General features: G+C 42.5%; 1 protein-coding gene across 7 annotated transcripts in view; it reads right to left on the bottom strand.

Moving 5' to 3' along the window:
• LOC138103547 (phospholipid-transporting ATPase ID-like) overlaps positions 1-24,093 on the bottom strand; it is an 85,109-nt gene that overhangs the window by 15,094 nt on the left and 45,922 nt on the right. For all 7 annotated transcript variants that reach the window (XM_069001908.1, XM_069001906.1, XM_069001909.1 and 4 more), the window contains 14 exons: positions 23,955-24,025; positions 22,722-22,804; positions 18,742-18,900; positions 17,938-18,026; positions 12,794-12,990; positions 11,465-11,673; positions 9,363-9,406; positions 7,664-7,829; positions 6,682-6,870; positions 5,788-5,903; positions 4,243-4,407; positions 2,559-2,670; positions 1,422-1,527; positions 460-607 (listed from right to left, as the gene is read on the bottom strand). In XM_069001908.1, the coding sequence (XP_068858009.1) occupies positions 460-607; positions 1,422-1,527; positions 2,559-2,670; positions 4,243-4,407; positions 5,788-5,903; positions 6,682-6,870; positions 7,664-7,829; positions 9,363-9,406; positions 11,465-11,673; positions 12,794-12,990; positions 17,938-18,026; positions 18,742-18,900; positions 22,722-22,804; positions 23,955-24,025 (1,854 nt within the window). The remainder of the gene's footprint in view (positions 1-459; positions 608-1,421; positions 1,528-2,558; positions 2,671-4,242; positions 4,408-5,787; positions 5,904-6,681; positions 6,871-7,663; positions 7,830-9,362; positions 9,407-11,464; positions 11,674-12,793; positions 12,991-17,937; positions 18,027-18,741; positions 18,901-22,721; positions 22,805-23,954; positions 24,026-24,093) is intronic.

Below are 24,093 nucleotides of genomic sequence, written 5' to 3'. Positions count from 1 at the left end.
GTATTCCTTCAGCTTGCTTGGAAGAACATCATGAGAGAATCAATACATTACTTAAGTTATAAGATCTCTATCCTATCAATTAAGCATATCTGTTTTCAACTGTATTTAGTAGAGTATGTCCTTGGCATTGAAACCCACATCTTGTGTTATCATCTTGCTGCAAACACAAACCTGGTTATTTTTCCAGTGTCTTTCCAGAAATTAAATATGATCCAGCTACTCTACCCCTTTTGTTCACCAAAGATCAAGGCCAACTGTTCTCTGTTCCTGTCTTCCGAAACATTGTCTGTCACCTTTGATGTCTCAGCTCAAATAACCACTGAACCTAGTTCTCAATTAGGGGAAAAAAATTCTTGTCCTCTAGAGTTGAATTTTAAAGCATTTTTCAGACTGCCAGTATGTCCTTCCAGTAAGTTCTTCAGGGAACTCATCCCTAACAAGGCTCTGAACCTTCCTTACCAGGCTGTGACCAGTGATAACCAGACCGTACATGCCATTTGCTTGCTCATCAGGTAAAATTATTTGGTTTTTTGAAGATTTTTGAAACTGAATGTTGATTTCATCACTGTCCAGAAAGGAGTCTGGCTTCATCTTTTTCCTTGCATTCCTTAAAAAAAAAAAACCAAACACAAGAAAGTAATGAAAATCGTGAAAAGATATATCATGTTTTGTTAAAACAACTTTATGAAAACAAAAAAATCAATGCTTCCCTTTGATAGTTCAGTCCAATTTTTACTGTATCCCTACAACAACATGCGTTGTTTAGCTACTGCTGTGTGCACAGATCATCTACGTTTCTGAAACTCTAACAAGTGTTGCTAAACTTCTGCTGATTTGAAGTCTAACAAACCATCTGAGTGTCACGAAGGATGGTATCCCAAAGGGCATCCAATTTTCTGTGCATGTTGTCAGGCAACCGTCTATTCCAAGAGAAAAGGACTGCAAACCTTTTCCATTTTTCACCTTTACCTAAGAACCCGTGTCTACAGAGGAGGTGAGGAAGGAAGGCAGGTTCTCAGATACTGCCAGAAAAGTATCCAGACAAAGGATATATCCAGACAAAGGACAGCAATGTGAATAAATGGCAACACAGCAGAGCAACAGCATAGCTCAAACCTGGAGCCAAAGCTTTGTGGCTCAGGATCACTTCTGGTGAATTTCAGCTGATACTCCCTATCTGACTCTGCTTTCTTATCCCTTTATTTAATTTGAGCTCTTGGATCAAGATGCTTCAGCATTTACTCTCAGAGGAGATCTCTACACTGTGTTTAGCTTCTGGATCTTCCAGGGAGACAGGTGTCCCTTATCTAAGGTCCTTGAATGAACTGCAACAAGGAAAGCTGACAGGAGAAAAAAGGTGGAATGATACAAAACACAAATAGTGCTAGTGCACAGCAGCGAATTGTGTTTCAGCCATTTACCTCAGCTCATTCAGTACGTCATCAGATGTGCTGCCTTCAATAACAAAAACATCTTCCATGTCATCGTTCAGCAAGTTGCAGGAGTATCCAATATTCATTGCTGTCTCTGGGAAAGATAAACCAGGAGGATAATCCACTTTAGCAGCCCCAAATTCACCCACTTCTGTGGCCTATTTGTACACATGACAAAAGCTCTCTTTCTGACTCAAAAGAGACTGAAGCCTTTCAGAGTCAACAGTAAGACAGCCAGGAGAGTCACTTTGGATGTAGCAGCAAATCCGACTTCACAAGACCACAGGAAAAAATAACTCTACCAAAAAGCTTAAAACAGCCTTTGACCAACATACTTGGAGAAACAAAAAGCACTTCGTGTTGATTCAAAAATTTTTTTCAGGATTTTAATTTGCCCTCTCCATACTTCCAGAAAAGCCCCAAGCCACAGCTCTGAAAAAGAGTATGACATTTTGTCCATAAAATTCTGAAAAACATATTTTGTTATTTTATAGCAAAATTAATGCATCTGGAACATGACAAAATGAAATGTTTCATTTTTCTCAAAAATTCTCTGCTCATGTCTTGGATGAAATTATTTACAAACACTTTTGACCTCCCTGAAACACCATTGTTTCAGTGAATATATTATGTCTCCAAAAGAATTCACTGGAGTCTATTTACTGTTCTTTTCACCTCCAAAAGCCTATGTTTCTCCTCTGTTTCTATTTGGAATGATGAGAGCCAGAAACAAACTGAAACACACCCAACATCCACTTTAACATTAAAGCTTCTGGAAAACAAGACAATATTTTTTCCACCTTCTTTAACTGAATGATCAACTGGATGAAGCTGGCACCTTTTCACAGCCTATGTCAGGGACTAGGGGAGGCTTACTGTCACCTCTCCAAAGACGAAGGATTCTGCCTTCACCCTGCTTCCACCCTCAGGACAGAAATTAAGGACAGGTACAAGCTACAGTCAGCCAGTCTAATTCCAGCCAACTGAAATTTTGTGTAGCTGGCAATGAAGCAAAGCCCTGTAAGTTTGTCTTCTGTGCAGTTTTCAAAGGATGAGAACACAGGTCTTAGCAGAACCAACCCACCAGTGGGAGAAGAGAAGCATCCAAAGCCGTAGTGCCTTTACCTTGCTTATCTCCAGTAAGAACCCATATCTTGATGTTGGCTTTGGCAAGAGTCTCAATTGTCTGTGGGACCCCATCTTGTAGCTTGTCCTCGATGGCTGTGGCACCTAGCAGCTTAACAGAAATGGCAGGGAGCTGGTTAAGTCCTCCCACTGCTACCAGAGGAGAAAGCATTAAAACTAACTCAACCAAACACAAATGAAATCCCCAAGAATAAGGTTGTACTGATTGTCATTTTTCCTCAGCAAATTTACTTTACAGAGTACAGCCCTGATCCTGCAGATGTTCTAGTCTCTAATCCCCCCAGGCTCTGATGGATTATAAATATGCATGAAATTATTTGCAAGAATGTTTGCAGAGCTACAGGTCTGTGTTGTTCCATGTGCTCCCTTCACAGCAGACAGAGCTTTAACAGAGTGACAAAGACACTGTGGATCCATGTCCCCAAACCTCCTCTTGTGCAGAACTCAATCCCAGCTGTGCAGTACTGCAGATGTCACATGGCTGCTAAACATATTCTCCAGCCCTTAACAGACCTGTCCCCACCCCTGCTCCACACTGTCACACAGCTACACCCTAGACTGCTCAGGACACAAACCTTCATTTTTCTAAAGTTACTGCTTTCTCTGCTATTTGGAGATGGTGGCTTTAACCTGCTGTCAAAGGGACATGGAGGTTTCACTGCTACCTCAGGTTTCACTGCTACCACCTACCTCCTGCTGCTGGGAGACTAAATTCAGAGGTTGGCTTTAAGACCAGGATCCCTTTTGGCATCCTGGGATGTCCATCATACATCAGCTATGAGTGTTATCAATGTAGGTAACTACACTGTAAGCTCTGACTGAACTTCTGTACAGGGTCCTCAAAATTGTACAATCCCCATTTTACAGCACTCCCTCATCCAGCTAGAGAGACTATGCAACTTCCAAAGGCTCGCATCCACAGCTCACACTTGCTTCTTCCTTGAGCCCTGCTGGCATTCTGAGCATACAGCTAATGGAAGGAGCAAAGGTGGCTGCCAGGATTTCCAGGATTTCAGGAAAGCACTGCCACGAGTGCAAAAGCTGGATTGCTTCTCCTCAGATCCCACACGTGCTTTTCATTCATTATTCATGGCTCTAAAACACAGGCAGAACCCTCCAGGGCACTTAAAAACTGTAACAACACTGAGGGAGAGAAGAAAGACTCAAAGATCACACTTTATCTCTGTTTCAAATTGACACAAACGTGTTCATGGATATCATCTACCCATCCTGCCCAGGGCTGGAAGAACAAAGGAGACACTCTCAGGGGCACAGGGAATTATTCACTGTCTGCCATTTCAAAGGCTGAAAAATAAACAGATCAGCCATTTGCACATACAAAGGACAGCTATGAAGTATTTGTGTCCACAACATCTCCTGCAGGCGCTGGTACGTCACTTCATCATGAGAAAGCTACTCTGACACCCACGTGAGTTAAAATAAAACCATTCCCCTGGCCAGTGGCTGACACCGCAGCAATGGGCTCCTGATGGAGGTGCCAGTGAACACCCAGGGCTGCCCTGTTCTGAACTGCTCCTGTCACACAGCCCACTGAACTGTTTGCAGAGCAGTGTTTACCAAAGTCATACTGAGCTGTTTATTGACAAACCACCACCCTTGCTGCCTCCCCCACAGCTTGGCCCAGATTCCCTGAATTACCAACCATTAGGTCTTTTTCAATCTCTTCATATAACTCCGACAGTTTGTCTTCCCGTCCTTCCAAGGCAGTGCTTGCTTCATGGTGACGCCCGATCCAGTCCTGAAAGTAATCTTCCTCCAAGCTTTTGTAGGCCACCACGAGTGTCCTCAGGCCTTCTCCAGCAAACTCCTGCAATACAGTGGTGAGGCAGAAAAGTCCAAGAACACTCTGGTCAGCCAGCCTTACAAAGGACCCTCAGAAAGCCGACCAGTAAAAGCATCTTGGTAAAGTTTGCAGAGGAAATGTGAAAAAAATTACACCTTAGGCCACAAACCTTGTGGTATTTTTAAATAGCAATTCCAGACCACTTTATCGTTGCCATCCATGGTCCTTATGAAGAAAAAACTCAAAAGGGCTTTTCTACTTTCTGTCTCTAAAGCTTTACAGTAACCAGGCATTTGTTTCCCAGGCTCATATTTCTCAACAAGAGGTCCAGAGTAGTTAGACCTAAATAAACACTGAACACAACCTTCAATTTTGGACGTGGGTTCAACATTTTTAGGATACGAATTCTGTCTGAAACGCACAGCATGAGCACAGCCAGTCACTGCATCTCAGCAAGTTCTTTTAACTGTGCTTTCTGATGTACAGTGTGGAGCTTAGTGTTTGGTGGAACAGCAAAGATGTATTTGTGAAATGCCTCTGTGGGAGGTGTCTCCCCAGGCTTGGAGTAAAGGTTCATCAGGAACAGGTCACAGGTCTTCTAAATGTCCTGCATTGTATTTGCCATCTTTGTCCATATTATAGAATCATAGAATGACAGACTGTCTTGGGTTGGCAGGGACCTTAAAGATCATCTCATTTCAACTCCCCTGCCATGGATAGGGACACCTTACACCAGACCAGGTTGCTCAGAGCCCCATCCAACTTGGTCTTGAACACTTCCAGCATGGAAGCATCTACATCTTCTCTGGACAACCTGTTCCAGTGTCCCATTACCCTCACAGTAAAGAATTTCTTTCTAATATTTAATCAAAATCTACCCTTTTTCAGTTTAAAGCCATTAATCCTTGCTTTATCACTACCTGCCCTTGTAAAAAGTCCCTCTCCAGTTCTCTTGTAGCTCCTTCAGGTACTGGAAGGTGTTATAAGGTCTGCCCAGAGCCTTCTCTTCTCCAGGCTGAACAAATCCAAAGCTCTCAGCCACAGGAGAGGCACTCCAGCCCTCTGATCATCTTCGTAGCCATAGACTCACTCCAACAGGTCAATGTTCTTATGTTGAGGATCCCAGAGCTGGACAGTATTCCAGGTGAGGTCTTACAAGAGCAGAAGCAGAAGGACAGAATCACCTCCCTTGATCTGCTGAGTGTCCTGGAGCAGTTCAAATGGCAGCTGGTGCTCATGCTTAGGCAACTAATCTGATACCTAAGGCCATAGAAATTAATTTGTTTCTCTAGTCCATAACAAAAAATTGGTGCTTAAGTGCTGTTTCTAAAATCTGGGTTTTTTTTCCTGAAGACAAAGTATGCTGGAGAAAAGCAGAGATGCTGCTGAGAAGGAAGCACTTACATTCAGGTGTTCTGTGGTCTCCTCTTTGAGAGAGTTGCAGGATGGATGAAGCAGTTCATAAAGAATGGTGTCAGCCCCCTTGCAGTACAAAGTCAAGTCACCTTCTGGACTTCGCACTGTGAGGAAGAGGAAAAGAAATGCTACAAATCCCAGAATGATGCTCTTGAGGTACACAGCTCTTCAATCAAAATCAAGAAAAATTTCTACAGGTGTCTGAATTTCCCCAAGTTTTGGCCAACTCCCAGGAATCAAGACAAGCTCTGCTTAGAAAAGATGAGCGTGCGTTGGTCTGAGCAGACACTACGTTGTCCCTACAGGCAGAACTTCACTCAGAAGTTAAGAACAACTTGTTTTTAGGGAACTGGTCCTACTTTTCCTATTTCTCCTACCAGTAAACTGTAACTACAGTTATGATATTCCTGATATATTTGAGTATGTTGAAGGGTTAATAAAGGCTACAAAAGGTTTCTTGAGTAATTTCTCCATTTTCTGTTCAGGAAAGTGGGTTTCTCAGTTCATTCTTGCTTTCTCCTTTCCTACTTCCTCAAATTTCACTGATAATTTAAAAGCTGAGTAGAAGAAAGGCCTTTCCTGCATTGTAATGGGGGGAGCAAGATATATGAAAAGCTCAGCGTCTTCAGGAGGCTGGCTTGCATCCCTGTGGTCCAGATGTTGAGATTTCTCCCACCTGCCTCCTTTAAGTATTTTTCTGGCACTGTTCCTGTGTAACAGGACTTATAAAGTCAAGGCAGCACATCTCAAGCCCTCAGAAATAAATGTTATTCAGAGCACATTGCAAAAGAGGTCTCCTAGAAAAATGGATCATAGCAGAATAAGGGACAGCTCCAGAACCTAAAAAGTCAGGAAGGAAAGAAAGCAGCAAAGGGAACATACCAATCACAGACATTCGCTTGCGAACATTGTTGAAATCAAGAATGGCCAGAAGTTTGTATATTTTTGTTTCTCCCATTTCCACGACAGTGATGGTCTCTGGTGTGCGGGCCCGGAAAACAAATCCAAAGTTTCTGGCAGCAGTGACTAGGGCTCCCTCATCAGGAGATTGTGCTTGATACACCAAGTTACCTGACATGAAAGAAAAAAAATGTAATGTGGCATCTGACCTATTTGTGAGCTAAAAAAAGTACAAAATCCAACACATTATACAGCAGTTATCCCTTTGCTTTTCTGTCTTTCCACAGAAGTGCAGCACTAAAAAGCACCTTATGTCCACACATCTCCATCAAGTCCCACCAACTCATCCTCCAGGATAGTGCAAGAGACCCCCTGGATTCTTTTGGGGACTTTAATCACTCTCTTTGGAGTCCAACATCTCACTGAGAGGACAAGTTCCTTGGGTTTAGCCCCTTCTAGTTAGATCTGCACATATTTTTCTGATCAGTATTTTCACCTAATACCTGTCAATTAATTCTAGCCTTTAAAGTATGGTTTTCATCCTGCCTGGGATTTGAGGAGGCTGACCCAGTAGCTGTGGGAACACTGGGTGAGAGGAGCCAATGAGTCTCCAATGAGTAGGTGCTCCATGTTCTTTGCTTTGTGGGACTAGCAAAAGAGTAGAGAAAGAGTGGGGCAAGCCTCTGCCACCCCAGGGAAGCTGTGGCACCTGCAATTTCCACACTCCAGAGATGTGGTGTTTGCAGTATGATACGTCTGTTCCACCATAGGAACACACAGGCAGTGGAGGCCCTGGTCCTTTCTCTTCCCATGTGGCATCTCCAAAGACACTAATTTATGTGTAGCCACAGTACAGAAAATCACCAGGGAGCCAAAAGGACCAGTAACAGCTTCTGTGGAGAGACGACATGCTGTGGTGCAAGTGAACATAACCACTCATTCCAGTGCCTTCAACAGTACTCACCTTCCTTCTTCTCCTCTGGCATCACTGTGTGGCAAAGTGAGAGCAGCCGGAAGAACCTGTGTGTTGGGACATCATTCAGCTTCACGGCTTCAACCAGGCTGTGGTCATAGAAGGCAAACTTTGGGTCGGCTAATGGGTTGTATGAGAAATCAACCTTCTCTGTGTTCTGAAAAAAAACATGGCTTGGTATTATTTGTTGAGCTCTCACATGGATGTACACCAATGCCTGGCCAACACAGGCCCTCTCTGCTCCTCACATTTACAGAGGACCCTATCCTGCAGGGCTGGCTGCTCATGACAGAGATTGGTGGGTTTAAGGAAATGGGAAGTCATGAAAGGTATTTAATCATGGGACAGGACAGGCACTAGATGCGCCTTTCAGAGTACTACTCAGGCTATGAACCCATTAGCTAAACTGCCTCTCTGAGCAGCAGCTAACGCTCCAACAGGATCCCTGCCAATGGATACCTATAGCAAAGAAGTGCCTGCCTTCAACACATGCATGCTTGGAGGCATTGTGTTCATGATGTCAAAGGCTGCCTGTGATACTGGAATGCAGGAGCCTAGTTTAAAACAATTCAAAAGGTTGTCTTATCCACCACATTCTCTCAATGCCAGAAAAAATCCTGATATGGAAAAAAATAGGACAGACAGGTGATGTAAAGGTTAAACTCCATGGGCACTGCCCATTTTGTCAAGCAGAGTAGAACACACTGAAGAAATGTCCAGAAGCTCACTGCACCATGTGTCATGGAGTAATGGACTGCCAAGCCTGCCTCAGACAATTCTGTCTCCCGCCCCATCTCCGGTGAGCTCAGAGTTTCCAGGATGGGAATCATCCTTTTGACCTCTGCACATTGACATTTAGCACTCAGTCCAAGAGCACAGACTGACCCCTCCCACACTCGTCTGTACAGCAAGGTCCAGGCACAGCAGCGTCGTGGATTGCTGGAGGACTCTGCAGGATTCTGCTCCCCAGAGTGTCACGAGCAGCAGGGTGGGGTGGACAGTTGGCAGGGGTCCAGTGTGTGTCACCAAGCAAGGCTGACGGAGAGAGGGCAGGCTGGAGGCACAGCACTCAGGACAAACAAGCCTATTTCAGTGGGCAATTAAAACTCTGAATGGCCTGGAAATGAATCATTGGAACAGGGAGAGGGATTTTCATCATCATGTTGCCTGCATGCAGCTTTCAGACATTTTAGAAATAAAGACATGTGCGTTTGTGCCAGCAAGCAGAAGCTAAAGAGAAATGTAGAAATGACATATTTTCACTCTTTCTGAAGTCCAGACATTAGAGGAATTTGACAGTGACCTCGCTATTGGTATGAACTGCACTCACTAATTCCTCACTAAAGCTTTAATAAAATACCAAGGTTAATAAAATTCACCTATGTCCAAGTCTCCAACAAACACCAATGGTCAGGTGTTCAAGAGAAGCTGTGCATGCACCAGGATGTCTGGTGAAGCAGAAGGGACAGTGGGCTGCTCCCGACCTGCAGGTTTAAGCCAGGCTTACTGGAAAGCAACTTAACTCTGGGAATTCTCTCACATCCAGAGGAACACACATCACTGTTAAGAGCATCAAGAGCATCAGCTCTTGCAGGGTCAAAACCACAAGCTATGCCTCTGTGGGCTGTGTCCACTGGTACTTATCCAGGTCCACTAAAAGCACAGATCCTGACAGCACCTGAGCACTTACCTCATTTATTTCTATCCTCTGCCCAGACATATCATACACATCACCTGCAAGCAAGAAAGATGAAATTATAGCCACACACTGTGGATAAGTGCAGTCTCTGAGCCACAAAATTGGTTAAAGTGTTTCTGAGCTAGAATCTATTTAAAAAGTTTCAGTAAATTGACACGGGCACTGACGACTGATGATACACAACAGTCAGTTTCTATGTTGGTCCATGACAAAATCCAGAGACTGACAGATGCTTGAAACACACAGCAGTTACCATGAAAATGACTGGCTTTTGAGTAAAGAAGACTTGTCTTGAGCTGAACCCAGAGAGGATCTAGTGCTAAGCAGGAAATGAAAGTGCTTCCAGGGTATGACTTCTTTTGTGCCTTCTCTTTCAAAATCCAGCTCCTGGATCCTACTATTTGCAGCAGTCCCTGGACACTCACAGAAAAGTGGTCTTCAAAGCCCATTTTCCCCTCATCTAGGTAGCAAGGCTGCTCTACTGATATTCCCTGGACACATGATCTGGTTACAGGAATTGAAGAAATGTCATCTCCAGGATACATTATTAGAACTTCTGCCCAGAGACAAGTTTCTCTAGGAAGGTCTGGACTGTGCCAAGGCCAGCCAGTCCCAACACTTCATAGAAATAAGATTGAAATGCAATGAATTACAAGAATGATTGACTCATATTTGCCCCAGCAACCTCAACTGTGACCAAAATCAAGTGTAGTGCTGGTGTGCCTTCACAAAGGCCCCAAGGGTATAAAAGAAAACACAGTAAACACCCCTCCTGAGAACCTAAGCATCAGTTGATTCCCTGGGAACCACAGCCAAGAGGCTTTTGTACATCTCCTTCCCTTAAGCCCAGAGGAGAGCAGAACTAGATCATCCTTTCTGGCACAGCTTTTCTGAATGCCCCTGAACAACAGAGAAGTACTGTGCTAGAAGAACATTTAGAAAACTACAGGCAATAGACTGTTTGACTTCTTTGCCTGTATTTCCCATTCATTTCTTGAACCCTTACCCTATATCTGTTAGTGGTGACATCTGCTTCAGAAAAGTCAGTTAAGGACACATGACAGGAGAGATTTCAAACTGTTTAGCAGTACCAATGTTAGATATCATAGTATCACTGTTTGAGATATGGTGGTCTCCAAATATACACAGATTCATAGGAAGAAGGATCTTCTTCCAGTCAGCTGATAGTACTAAGAAAGGATGCAAGCTTTATGGCACATTAGTGCATCAACGGGTCTGACACAGGCAAAGCAAGCATTCATATACGAATAAGCAGGGACTAATTTCTCTGGGGCATCTAATGATGTTAATCAATTAGGCAGTTTGCAAAGTGTTAGCACCTCTTGAGCAGTATGAAGAAAACTGCCTGGGGCCATAGCATGAACAAGCCTTTTAAATCAATGACTTCTAGGACTTAACAGAGATAATTACTCTTGTTTCCTATTGTTTTTCAACTCCCTACAAACTTTTCTCTCTTCTGATGGGTGAAGAATGTCAGGTGTAAGGACAAAGACCAGGTCTTTGACTAGTCCAACTACCTGAAAAGGATGTGGAAAATGACTACTCATGTCATGAGAAATTGCTGAAGGTGAGAGACAACTGTGTGAGAATCTGACAAAATTTGCAGATAGCCCCATGAGGGATGGCTGATTTTATAAGGGATTAATAGGGAGTTAGTTATGTGAGTCACATGTTATGTTTTGCAAGGTTAGCAATAGCTGGCTAATAATGTCAATAATACAATAAAAAGCTGAGAATACCTAACTAGAGATATCAGAAAAAAAACCCTGCAAATTTGAGTACAGATATTGTAAATCTGGGACAAACGAGGAGAAACTAGTAGTGTTGGTTCTTTAGCTGGGATAACAGTGGGGCAGAAAAAGGGAGATAAAAGAGTGAGAAAGAAGGGGAAACTATTAATACATGGCAAGTGATGCAGTCAGGATGTCCAGACATCCCTGATGGACAGCCTTGCACTTGATCACTGCAGCTCCTTACATGGCATTCTCTTCTGGATATCAGATTTAGTCTCTGTGGATGAAGAGGCACACAGAGAAACAGAACCCAGAGAGCACGACAAACAGGTAACATACCATAGGATTTGCCGTTGATGGAGCACTTGTTGAAACACATGATGTTCTGGGTGAGAGTTCCTGTCTTGTCTGAGAAGATGTACTTGATCTGTCCCAGCTCTTCGTTGAGTGTAGTGGTTCGGGCCTGAGCTGGTGTGTCATTCAGCGGGTAATACATTTTACGGTCCCAGTCGATGTAGAAACTGTTACCCAAGCGTATAATCTCCACACTGATGAAACAGAAAGAGAAGGCGATTCATTAGCTTAAGGGACAAGCTCTTTATCTTCAGCACCACCATTATCAATTGCAATTAGGAGACAACTTTGAAGGGTCAACCCTTTGAAGGTTGAGTTCAACGACAAGTTGAACTCATCTGTCCACAGGTGGCCTGTGGTAAGGGATGCTGAATCAAGGTCCACTGAAATTATCTGCTAAGTTTACAGCAAACTCATTTCCTTTGTTTTATAAAGCAGTACTTTATAAAAGTACTTGGAAAGTTTCAGAAGTTTTTGGACTGAGAAGTGAGGCAGGAGCAGTGGGTTTCACTTGGTGCTGTTTCAGGAGATGGTTTCCAGCAGAGCTGTGGGCTGGGCTGAGCCCAGTGCCAGGGGCTGAGCACAGCCATGTCTCAAACAACAGAGAACTCCACAACAAGAGAGCCATTATGTCACTCAGTACAACCAAAGAATGGCATCAGCTTGAAGATGACACGAATTTTCACTTTGGACAGGAATGCAATTCATTCCTCATGGTTACCAACACAAAAGAGAGTCTCAGTAGCAAAGGTGACAATGATAAATTAAACAGGTACAATGATAAATTAAACAGGGCTATGCAATCTCTACCCCAGCCCCAAGGTTGGAGAGCATCACAGACACATTGCCTACCTGCCACTCCTGCTTGGCTATCGCCAATAACCAACACATCTCTGCATTGTCTGGGAAGAGGCAACAATCACACTGATCATAGAGCACCAAGTACTTCAACCTGACCGCACCTACTTACCTGGCAATCCTCACACAGTCCTAAAGCTACGTCAAAGAACAGGCCACTCATTCACTGTTAGCAAGGTGCTAATGCTGGCAGGCTTCCAGCCCTACTCCTATAGCATCCTACACACCTACACCTCCCCTTTAACTGCAAAATCATCCTCTCCTCATCCAGGGCTCACTGTTGTCCCCACTCCAAGCCTGATAAAGCCTTCTGAAGGCAGCAGAAACAGGAAAAGCATGACTGTGGTTGTGTAGGATCATCTGTGATGGGGCTGTGTTAGGTTTTAAGGAAAATGCTGCTCCCAGTTAAGGCAAAGGCTCCTAAGATCAAAAGTGAAAGGAGCTTCTGGCACGTACCTGACGTAGAGTGAAATTGGTACCACGGTGTTTAGAATGATCACATATGACCAGAACATGAGGAAGCCGGAGTAGGGGGCAGAGTTGACACCCTCTGCCCAGGGCAGATAGACCTGGAAGTAGTAGCCCTTATCATGCTCCCAGATACCATTGCCAATGGCTAGGATGAGACACATCAGTGCTAAAAATGCAAAGATCTGAAAAAAAAAAAAAAAAAAAAAAAATTCAAAAACCAAACAAAATGTATTGCATTTTAGAAACAAGGAATTTTTTACGTACAGGTTAGTTAGAAGACCCTAATGGGATAGAGCTGGATAGCTTGAAACATAGGAGAATGTTCCTACAGATGAAGAGGAAAAACCAGCAAAATTATGATACTTTTACCTCAAGAACAAAGCTACACAGTGCAGAGTCTGGCAACTTGGAATTAGAAGTCCTCAAACAACTGGGGATTTAAATCCCAAGAAGACATCTCAACTAGGGTGGTTACAGCAGTCTGCTGCAGAACACCAAATCTCATTAGAGGAGAGTTGAGCTGAGGGTCTTCAAACATCTGGCTGCACACCTGGGAACAGAAACTGTCTGGAGGACTTTACCTGGCCATTTGCCAGATGTATCACAGTATTCCTCACAATTTCTGAAAGACTACTAAGGATAATCCAGCACCGTACAGTTTGGAGTTCAGCACTGGATATTATTCTGATGGTTAGAGGAGAGTTAATTGCTTTCTCAAAACAAATGGTTGCCTTGGCATCTGCCCTCATGATTTGATTACCCTTCCTTTGAGCAAACAAAAAGCAACACCAACCAGTGATGTGTATCCTTGGGCTTTAGAGAAGCCTGTTTCCTGAAGCCTAAAGCAACCAGGGCAACAGCAGCTGGGAAGTGAATTTCAGACTGGGATACCTTAGTGAAAACTGGGGCTTGCTCAGGAACACTATTTAACAGACAGAAAAACATTACATAGGTCATAAAGCACTGTTTGATTAAAAGAAGACAGGAATGTAGCAATACAATTATTTGGAAAAGAACACAAAAAGAACAGGAAGAAGGAAATTTAGCAGAAATTAATACAAACTGCAAGGAATTATAGAACTGTGAATATCCAACAGTCAAAAAATATCAAGAAAACAAAAAAAAAAAAATCATAAGCAGGTGTGTGAAAAGCAAACATGTTAACAGACAGTCCTCCAAGAGGAAGGAGGAAGGAAGAAGAAGGAATTATCTGCCCTATAGTAAATGAAAAAGGCAGATTATGTCTACTGACACAGAGCACTGTGTGGCTCTCTCTGCTAATAAGCATCTTCAATGCAGCAGGTCCATCTAATTCAAAGATGGAAGCTTAGAGGTTAGTTTTTAACTTTCCCTTTAATAAGGTTAGTTTTTAACAATGTTTTAAAAACTGGGAAGCCCCACCATTTTGGAATCCTGCTAATACAATTACGATACTTGTAAGGAAGAAATGGTGATGGTGGGGGAGATAAACTGCAGTTAACTTGACATCCTTCCCGGACAAATGATAATAAAATAATTCTTTTGGCACAGGCTTGTCCAAACATTTGACATAAACAAGCCATTATTATAAGAAAAAAAGTGAAGATATGGAGTCAACAGGCTGCACAAAAGAGCAATTAAAAATCATCTTTTGCAAGTATAATCATTAGGGAAAAATGATCAGTAACTTGGACCATTATGTAAAGGACACACAGCAACAATCACATTAAAACAGTAATCAACCTTTTTAAAAAGCAGTAATTGAGGGACAAACATAGAAATGTTAATGGTAAAGCTAATATTTGTACTGCTGAGGTAATGTGTGGCAGGAAGAAAGACACTTCTGTGAAGCAGTATGAATCACTTGGTGAAAAGTTCATGCCTGATCAACTCAAATTTTAATATAAAAAAGCCACAAAAGGGAACTGTAAGAAAAGGTGGCAGACTGAGTGTCAGGGGACACATTTATTTCACACATGAGTAGTAGCTTTTCTATTTAATTGCGCGAAGCCAAATAAATTACTCAACTTGTGAAATGAAGACAATATTGCTTGCTGGTAAGGAATGTGGTGCAGTGTTTTTAAACCTCTGTGAACCAGAAATTAAAACATACTTGAATATGTGCCATTGTAATTATAAGGACTTAAGGATATATTAGAGGCATGACCCACCTCACTGCCCCACAGGTTAAAAATTATCCTTTGCAGAATATCACAATCCATGTAGGAATTTCAATGTCTGATTCAGCAACTGACATGCATGGAACTGAACTTTCCCAAGGTGTCCCTGCCCGTGGCTGGGGTGTTGGAACAAGATGATCTTCAAGGTCCCTTCCAACTCAAACCACTCTGTGATTCTATACCGCAGCAGCTCTTGCCTACAGTTGCACTCCATTTATGTCCATTTTGTTTTCTGTGCATTGGGCATGTCAACGCTCTCACGACCCCACTCGTGCAACACTCACGCTTGCACAAAGCTCACTAACATGCTGTTTGCTCTGAGACAAATGCAAAGGACCAAGCCATTAAAAGCAGCCCTGGAGATTAATTTCTGTGCACAGAAACAGCTGTGTGCAGGGTGTTGCAATTGCAACCACAGCCCTGAAGAGAAGCGCATGAAAAATCATAGGCTTGTGCATGCTCGTGGGGCTTCCCAGGATGAACATCCTCCCTCCCTGGGTCCTGCCCATGCACTGCCTGCTGGAGATCCTCTCAGTAAGAATTTTGTAAAGAGGAAGTGACTTTTGATTTCAAGACGAACATTGACTGTTGGACTGTGAATTAAAACAGTCTCGGTTTCTTAACTGGTACTTTGTGTTCTGCTCTGGGATTTGAAGCAGTCAGTTGTTTAAGAGATGAATGTGAGAGCTCTCTTTCTCTGAAAATTTGCTCCTCCTAGCATGCTAAGAAGCAGGTTTTGGAGAAAAAGGCATTTTTGGAGCTGGCAAGTGCATCCCCAGCGGAGGAACATTAACTTCTATCTCAGATCGATGAGAAACACCTCCAAATGTGACAAAACAGCTATGACTGCCATCTGGAAAGGTTCACTTCTGATTAACCCTTGTTGGGGCAGACCAGGGCAACATTTAACAGGCACTCCTTTGGCAAACCTACTTAAATAGTGCTTTGTGCCTGGAAGTTTTATGGGCAAATAAACACAAAATAACTTTACCAGTGTTAATGTGGAATAAGTTTCACTACATGTAAATGACTTATTTATAGTAAGTTGTGGCTACTTTGTCTTAACTCAAGAAGCACAATATACTGCTTGTTTTTATGACCACGCTCTGTAAACTTTGACCACCCGGTGAGCTGGAAAAACCCAATGCCACATCCTCTTAGGTGTCCAAAGAGTCTGGTGTTTAGGGTACGATAGAGCTTTACTTAGACATCAAAATTTTAGGTTCCTTAAAAGTGTGTAAAGGAGACAAACACACCCTTGGCTCCTCCAGTGTCCAAGAACCGAGGCAGAGGCTGATGCAATCAGCTGCAACTTGCTCAGTTTTTTTAAAACAGAGCCAGGAGGTAAATTCATCTCATTTGTTTTTATAAACAGAGGCCAAACAGACTGAAAGTTCTGGGTGGGACCCATTGCTTGTGAAAGGAGATTTAGCAAATCTTAACTGAACATTAAATTCCAGATTCCCTGTTCGGTTTTCCTCTGCTCTGTTTCTGTTCCCTGTGGATCACCCCAAGCCCATTCTCCTCCACAGTCAGAGCATAGCAGAACACCTATGAAAATGTGAAGTTCCTCAAATGCTCGCAAAATTTTGAATGTAAGAGGCCCAAACCTTGTTTGGTTTTGCTGTCCACTTCAGGGGAGAAAGAGAAGAAAACACTGAGGGAAACAAGCTGATGACAACCAAGATTTTCCCTTGGCAGAGATTGGTGCAAGGTTACTAAAATTAAGGGCATGTCCTTACTGTACACACAGCAAGGCCTCAAGACGGGTTGAAGACAACCCTGGAGTGGCTCTCTGTGCTGTGGCACTGCTGGACATCCCTGGGCTACCTAAAGGACTTCTGGGATGCCGATTAAAAATAAAAAATACAGGGGGCTGAGATGAAGTGTGGAGGTTGGAGGGTGGTGCCACCCTGGAGATGTTTATGCTCTAAGCCCCAGTGCTGAGGAGGCATGAAGTCAGAGAGGGCAGGGAGAGCTCAGGACAGCCTTGCTGTGATGCACAGACTGCTGTTGGATGCCTCCTCCAGGGCTTGCACCAGTGCCTGGGAATGGATCCTGTCCCCAGTTGGATACTAGGGTGATCAGGAGAGCAAGAGTAGTAGGGAAGAAGCAGTAACAGTGACCACTGACCACCAGACCTCCCAGTCCCAGTTTCCTGGGAAGGTGGTGCAGCATGCATGGGAAAGCATGACAAATTTGCACCCAAAGGAAAATGAAATCTGAAACTAAAGACCTTTTCTTCAAGCAACACTGATTAAAGTAGTGTCAGAGTGTATGTCTTCCTTCCCTGAGTGGCTTTGAACTCAAGCAGTAAAACCTTGAGAGAGTCTGTAAAAGAATCACTATTTCGGCCTGGAAGTATTTGCCATTTCTTAAATCCACTGATGAGCTTAACCCTCAAATTAAATCTGTTTTTCAATCTGGGAAGAGTGCTTGCTATGTAAGATTAGTGTTCTCAAATTTCCTAGCTGCTAAAAACACCAGTTTCCTAGCATTAATGAGACCATGTCTAATAATTTATCCTAACGTGTTAAGTCAGGAGCTGGCATCATGTAAATGAGCAAACTCAATTACCAAGTCCTATGCAGATATCACCAGAGATGCCAACAAATCACGAGGAAGAGAGAGAACTGCTAATGTTTATTTAAATAGAAAATGACAAAATTACTGGAAGAAAAAAGGGCTTTGCAGGCTTCAAAATATTTCTCACACAAAAATGCAGAGCAAGGAAGAGCAGACAAAATGACAAGCTCAGAAGAAAAGGCCTTAATTCTGTCAATGTAATGGCCTTGCTTTGCAAGATGGGCTGGCAGAGGTGCTGCAGAACTCAGGCTGCTAATAAATTATTATGTACTTTTTCTTCTCATCATCAGTCACTTCTGATATTCCCCCATTTGTGTGGACAAGGAGGTGGAGCATCTGGAAATGATGAACACATCTGAAGAACGGCACATTAATCAGACTTACCACCAACACAAGGACATTCATGAGCCGATCGATGCTTGTTCGCTTAAAAGTTGTTTTTCCACTGTTCTGCATGAGTTTTGTGTCTGGCCCTGGAGATGAAGCACACTTGTTAATTTCAGTAATAAAGCTTAGCTGTTCTAAAGCTGATTCCCTCTGAGGCTCCACGGTGCTTTTCAGCATAAATAACCATTGCAGCTCTCTTGAAGTCAGGTATGCACAGTCTTGAGTGCTGGTGAGAAACTTGGGCAGAAACAGGTTAAGCCATTTGTCTGAGATTACATGGAGGGAGTCACATAAAACCATTAATTCTGGACGTTGACTTAACTCTTTTCTTTCAACATTTAGTCCTCCCTTTCAGCTTTAATCACTCTTCACTGAATACCAGATATTGCTATGTTATTGGTGATATACTATGTATTATCTCACATGTCTAGAGGAGTACAGAAACAAGAGGACTGTGCTCATGAAAAGCATAGATCTAATCAATAATATTATTGATGACTCTGATATTCCAATATGGATTAAAATCACATAGAAATGATACAGAGTGTTTAATCCAATACACTTGAGAGAATTCTTAACCAAATGTAACTGTTACATTCTTTCTTAGTCATCAATCAAAACTCCCCTCCTGTACTTTGCTGTGTGCATTTCTGAAACAAGAAACTTTTTTCTTCTTGTACCTGGTAGAAACATACTTTACAAAGAGGAAAATACTCAATTCCTTTGTACATGCTGGGTGTGATGTATTCCCATGCTAGTGCTGCTGGGCTCTGCAATCCACATGTCAGTCTTTTTACCTACCAGCATAAATAACCAGTCCAAAGCACCACTCTGTGTTCCTGATCGTACAGCCCCTCAGCAACATCTTCTCATTGTCCAGAGCATACTTCTCTCCTCGAAGAGTAAGAGTTCCTGTGAATTTATCCAGTTTGTTATTTGGTGCCTCACATCTGATTTCTCCTGTAAAAAGAAGGTAAAAGCAAAAATGGAAATCTTGGTCCAGAAAGGTGTCATCAATACTGCATTCCCAGCTGTTCCCCAGAGAGACATATTTCACACTGCTGTTGCAGTCGACTCCTAACCCTGTCATTCCCATCCTATACCTTATATTTATTCATGTTCTGGGATGTTGCTCCTTCCCCATATGAATCTTGTAATTCAAAGGACCACAATGGACTTGGATTTATCCAATTCTTTGAACATGGCAATTTTTTATTGGTAGAGTACAAAACAAAGTTTCCACAACTTTTATGTGGGTGAGAAGAAACGTTGAACCAGCAATGTACTTTTAATCCATTCACAGCAAGTTCATAGTGGTAGGATGTCACTGGATAATTTTAGCTAAAAGTGCTGACATCATCTTTTTTCTTATTTCATTTTACCTCAAACTGCAGGAGCCCAAGTGAATAAAATCATAGCCTAAAGGCTGCAGAAGAGTAATTAACTGAGGTGTCTTTGTTCACTGTTTTTTAATTTCATCTGTTTTACAACTCAGGGGCATATAAAAAGATACCGCTACCTTCTTTGGCCACACAGCTGATACTGTAAGTGATTGGAGTGTCTATTTCCATGCTTTATATTTATTTATTGTAATAAAATGTGTTCAGATACCTCAGTACAAAAATGACTATTTAAATCAACAGCTGCACCTGACATTTAAAGAATCAAAGCAGAGCCCTGTGGATGTATTGAAAAGAAATGGAAAATACAAATATGCCTTACTGAAAGGCAATCTAGGAGTTCAGTCTGTTCACTTAATCAGCAGGAACACTGAAGTTATTTTGATCACAGGCTGTAAATACGTACAAAAAGACTAGGATTTGCAGAGAGTGCAGTTCTTCTAGCTGCTCTCAGATTTACACACCAAGCTCAAGAGACTGGAAACAAAATCCAGGGAAGTCCAGAAGAAAAGTGCAGCTTTAAGTGTCACGATCGTCTTTACCACTACACATTTTAAAATTAAAAATTATTAAAACCATCAAAAAAGCAGCTAATCTAGGGAAGACAAATTATCAGACACAAAAGAGCAAACAGTTAGGAAATTCAGTGACACATGTGACATCAGAACTCATGGTACCAACTGTGTTGATCTTCTATTTTATCCTCTGGTTAGTCCAACAACAACCAGACCTGTGCTCCATCATTTCTCAAAGTCTTCAGTAACCAGGCCTGTCTCATTACCACCCTTGCAACGCCTTGAAAAGCACAAAGGAAACAGAGGCTTTGCAATGGAACCTCAAACAGCAGAACACTTGGCAAAGCAAACCCAGAGCATGGTCTCCCACGAGGAACACTGTGCCTGCCATGGGACAGTGCTCCTGTGAGCACCTCCAGTGTCCACATCTACTTTCCCATAAGCAGGTGGGTCTGGGCTATTGACATCCTGATTCTGAGATCAGAAGGGATTCATCCAGATGAGACTGACCACAAAAGAGTGAGAAGCTTTAAAAATTCCCCCAGGACAGCTGCACTGAGCCCAGTAACTCTGCAGCTGAAGGCAACCACAGCCAGGCACCATGCTTCCTGCCCCCCTCTCCCACTAACAGCAATAAGATATCTGGAACACATTTCAGCTGAAAGAGTTAAATACTGCCAAGTCGACATGTGGTAAGTAGAGGGTAACTGAAAAGTATTGTTGCCTTTCTGGTCTCCCAGTTCCCCAAATCAAACAAAGAAATTCAGAGTTTTGCAAGCATCTGCCTTATCTGAACCATCAAACAAACATCATAGTTCACATTAAGCATTCCACTGAGTGCCTGTATTAGCTGCAAAACCCTGTCCTCTCTTCCTGTCCTAAAAAGTAATTAGATAAAGAGTTAGATAAATATTTAAATATTTCTATGGAGGTCTGCTAAGGGAAATGCAAGGCTGGGTCTGATTCCAGGCACTCTTCCCAGTACACTGTCAAATATAAATCATACTGGGAAACATTTTATTCATTTTAAGTATTGCGAAGAGGTCACTTTTATTTACAACATAAGTAAAACAGATATTTACAGAATAAAGAAATATCCAATAACAAAATTCTCAATTTTCCAAAATATTTTTAAACATTTTTTAAATTAAGCACTTACAAGAACACAGTGCCCTTAGATAAGCATCACACTAAACATGCTTGAAAAATTATCTAAGATTAAGATTTTGCTTAAATTGATAGACACTTCAGCCTGCTCAGGAAAATAATTAAGGCATGCCACTCCAATTACTAACGTAAAGCATCTTAACTGCACCTGTAAACAAATATTTCTGAAGACCTAAAACACTCAGAACCTCAGCCGTCACTTTCGAGAAATCCTGATGTACTGAGCTGACACTTGGCAAAAACCACACACATTACTGCACAAAACCTCAACAAACAAGGCAAAAGAAATTCTACCAGAGACAGTCTCAGCTATGCTCTTTGCCACATCCCCACCACTTGTCCTGGAATCATCTACTTATTTCAAACACATTTTTTTCTAAAATTTTTTTCCCCTCTTTATCTAAAAATATTTCCTGAGAGCTTGCAATCCTTGAGGCATTCCAAGGACACCAGCACTCATTCCATCCCTTTCCATACTGACTCCTCCTGTAATCCTGACCTCGTATCTAAGCCAGCAGAGCACTGCTGAACGTGAGTAACACCACTTGGTCTGTTCCCTCATCTTCTCTCCACAGATAGATGATGTGTGAGCATGGAGTACTCTGGTTTTGACAGGCCTAGCTCCTCAGCAGTATGTGCTGCTAAGTATTCTCTGGTATCCAGTGACAGGACGCATGGGAATGGTTGAAGTTGCACCAGGAGAGGTTCAGACTGGACATCAAGAAACATTTCTTCACTGAGAGTGTGACTGCTCACTGGAACAGGCTTCCTACAGAGGTGATTGATGTCCCCAGTCTGTCAGGTTTAAGGGGCATTTGGACAGTGCCCTTAAAAACATACTTTAATTTTTGGTCAGCCCTGAAGTGGTCAGGCAGTTGGACTAGAGATAATTGTATAAAATTGTTCCTTCCAATTAAAACATTCTATTCTATTCTATTCTATTCTATTCTATTCTATTCTATTCTATTCTATTCTATTCTATTCTAATCTATTCTATTCTAATTCTAATTCTATTCTATATTCTATCCCATCCTATCTTGATTTTGCTACAGCAAGCAGTGCTGAGAAAGGACACATTTCCTGTTAACCACATCTGCACTGCCTGGCTTTAGATATTTTTAAAAATTCAGTCTTTATTGTGGCATTGAGAGAGGAGAGGTATGGTTTCAAGACGAGGCTTCATGATGGGAAGTAATCACCTGTCCTGTGTGCACATTAGTTCTCAGGTCTGTATGGTGTCTGGGAAGTGCCACTGATCAGAAGATAAATGTAATCGGTGCATCAGCATTGCTACATCAGTGTGAAAATGTTTTGAGGTCAGAACTAAGCATAAGGTTTTGGAAAAACAGTTTCCATTGTGCAGTTACGTGGACTCTTGTGCTGGGTTTCAAGGCGGGTAGTCTCGACATGCACAGACAGACACAAAAGAAAAGTGTCCATCCACAAGAAGTGCCACCAATGCAGTGTCAGGTTGTAGCCATACATAGCACCAAGACCAGCAAGCAAAGAGGGACCTTTTCCTTTACATGTGGTGTTGATACCTGTTGTACAGACTACAGAGTGCCTGTTCTGTTTTGCTGGCACTGCTTCCAGAGAAGTCCTAGCAGGGGGCAGTGGGCAGCTTGGAAGGAACAGTCCTAACCACTTCTCTGTAATTTCAGCAAATCCTCTGGAAAGTGAATTTTCCATTTGTACTCACCATTGAACTCTGTCAGCTTTTGCAGATCTTCTCCAAGCTCTGCAGTGACTGTCAGTGCCTGCTTCACCTTCAGGTTTGTTTCACTGTGACAAAAAATGTAAGACAAAAACATGAACTGAAAGTCATATGTGAACTGAAAGCTCCCCCTGAAAGTCACTTCTGCTCTTGAGGACAGTCTTCTTCCTTAGACATCTGATGGACTGTGATACCATGTACCTGTTTCACCTGGCCAAAGGGTGTAGATTGTCTCTCTCAGTTGCAATGACAGGCAGTTCAGAGGAATTCTAGGTATGGTACCAAAGGCAAAGTGGCTCTGTCTTCTTAATTTTACCACAGAGCACCCCACTGTCTATCTTGTCACTCATGACACGTTTAAACCCAAGGTATCTAATCATATAGGAGAGCTCTGAATCTTTTCTCCCATGCTATTCTGATCTGGAAGATTACTTCAGTCCTGGGACTAGCTAGCTGAGGAGTTGGAAATGCAATGTGAAAAGAATACTGCATTTGTTCAGGGCCTCTTAGAAGTGGCACTTGTGTGTGTGAAAACTACAAACCCATTTTCAGCAGAAATCAGATGGGGAAAGTCCAGAGGGCAATCTGTATGGTCTTGGAAGAGACACAATTTCTTGAAATCTCTGGTCTTGCTCAGTCCCTGAGATTGTTGCTAGCTTTGAGCAATGCAGAAAAGGTAATGCAAAATGGGTCATAAAGATGAGGACAGCTCCAATTTATTCCAATTAATACAAGTTGCAGCCCTCTGACTTGTGGCCAGTTCTGTCCTGGAGTGGGCAGCATTTGGAAGCCTTTGCTGTGTGCTTGCATTGATATTATTCTATGGCCGTTCAAACGAGATTACCAGAGTTATTAATTATGATTATCTCACCCAGATAATCTGTCTCAAAGAAAATACAAAAGGAGATAAAAGAAACAGCCTCTGCTGGGGATATTGCTTTCGTGATATTGCAGGAACATGTCTCTAACTAACTCTCAGTATTAGAAAAACTGTCACTGAAAAATAAAATCCCCTCCTCATATGACACTTGCACTTAAGAGGCAAAAGTATCCACCAGAAGATGTTATTTTCAAGATACCTACCCAAAGTTTATCCTACACTTTATGAAACTCTTGCTAGCAAAGCTATTGCAGGTCTGCCTGCAGCACCCAGGGTCACCAGGAATGGTGGCTTTGCAGTGACGGCAGTGATTGCATGCCAGAGCCAGGCTCACTTACCCATCCAGCTCAGCTGTCTCAATGTACGTCAGGCTGTGTGGCTCACTGCTTGACAGCAACAGGAGATCAGCCTGAGCACAGATAGACAGACAGACAGACAGATTTGGCATGAATTCACACAGTCAGCAGGCACTGCAGA

The sequence above is a fragment of the Aphelocoma coerulescens genome, assembly GCF_041296385.1.
Source record: "Aphelocoma coerulescens isolate FSJ_1873_10779 chromosome Z unlocalized genomic scaffold, UR_Acoe_1.0 ChrZ, whole genome shotgun sequence".
Classification (NCBI taxonomy): Eukaryota; Metazoa; Chordata; class Aves; order Passeriformes; family Corvidae; genus Aphelocoma; species Aphelocoma coerulescens.
Note: the sequence above shows the minus strand (reverse complement) of the source record. Positions and strands in the feature narration are given on the sequence as shown.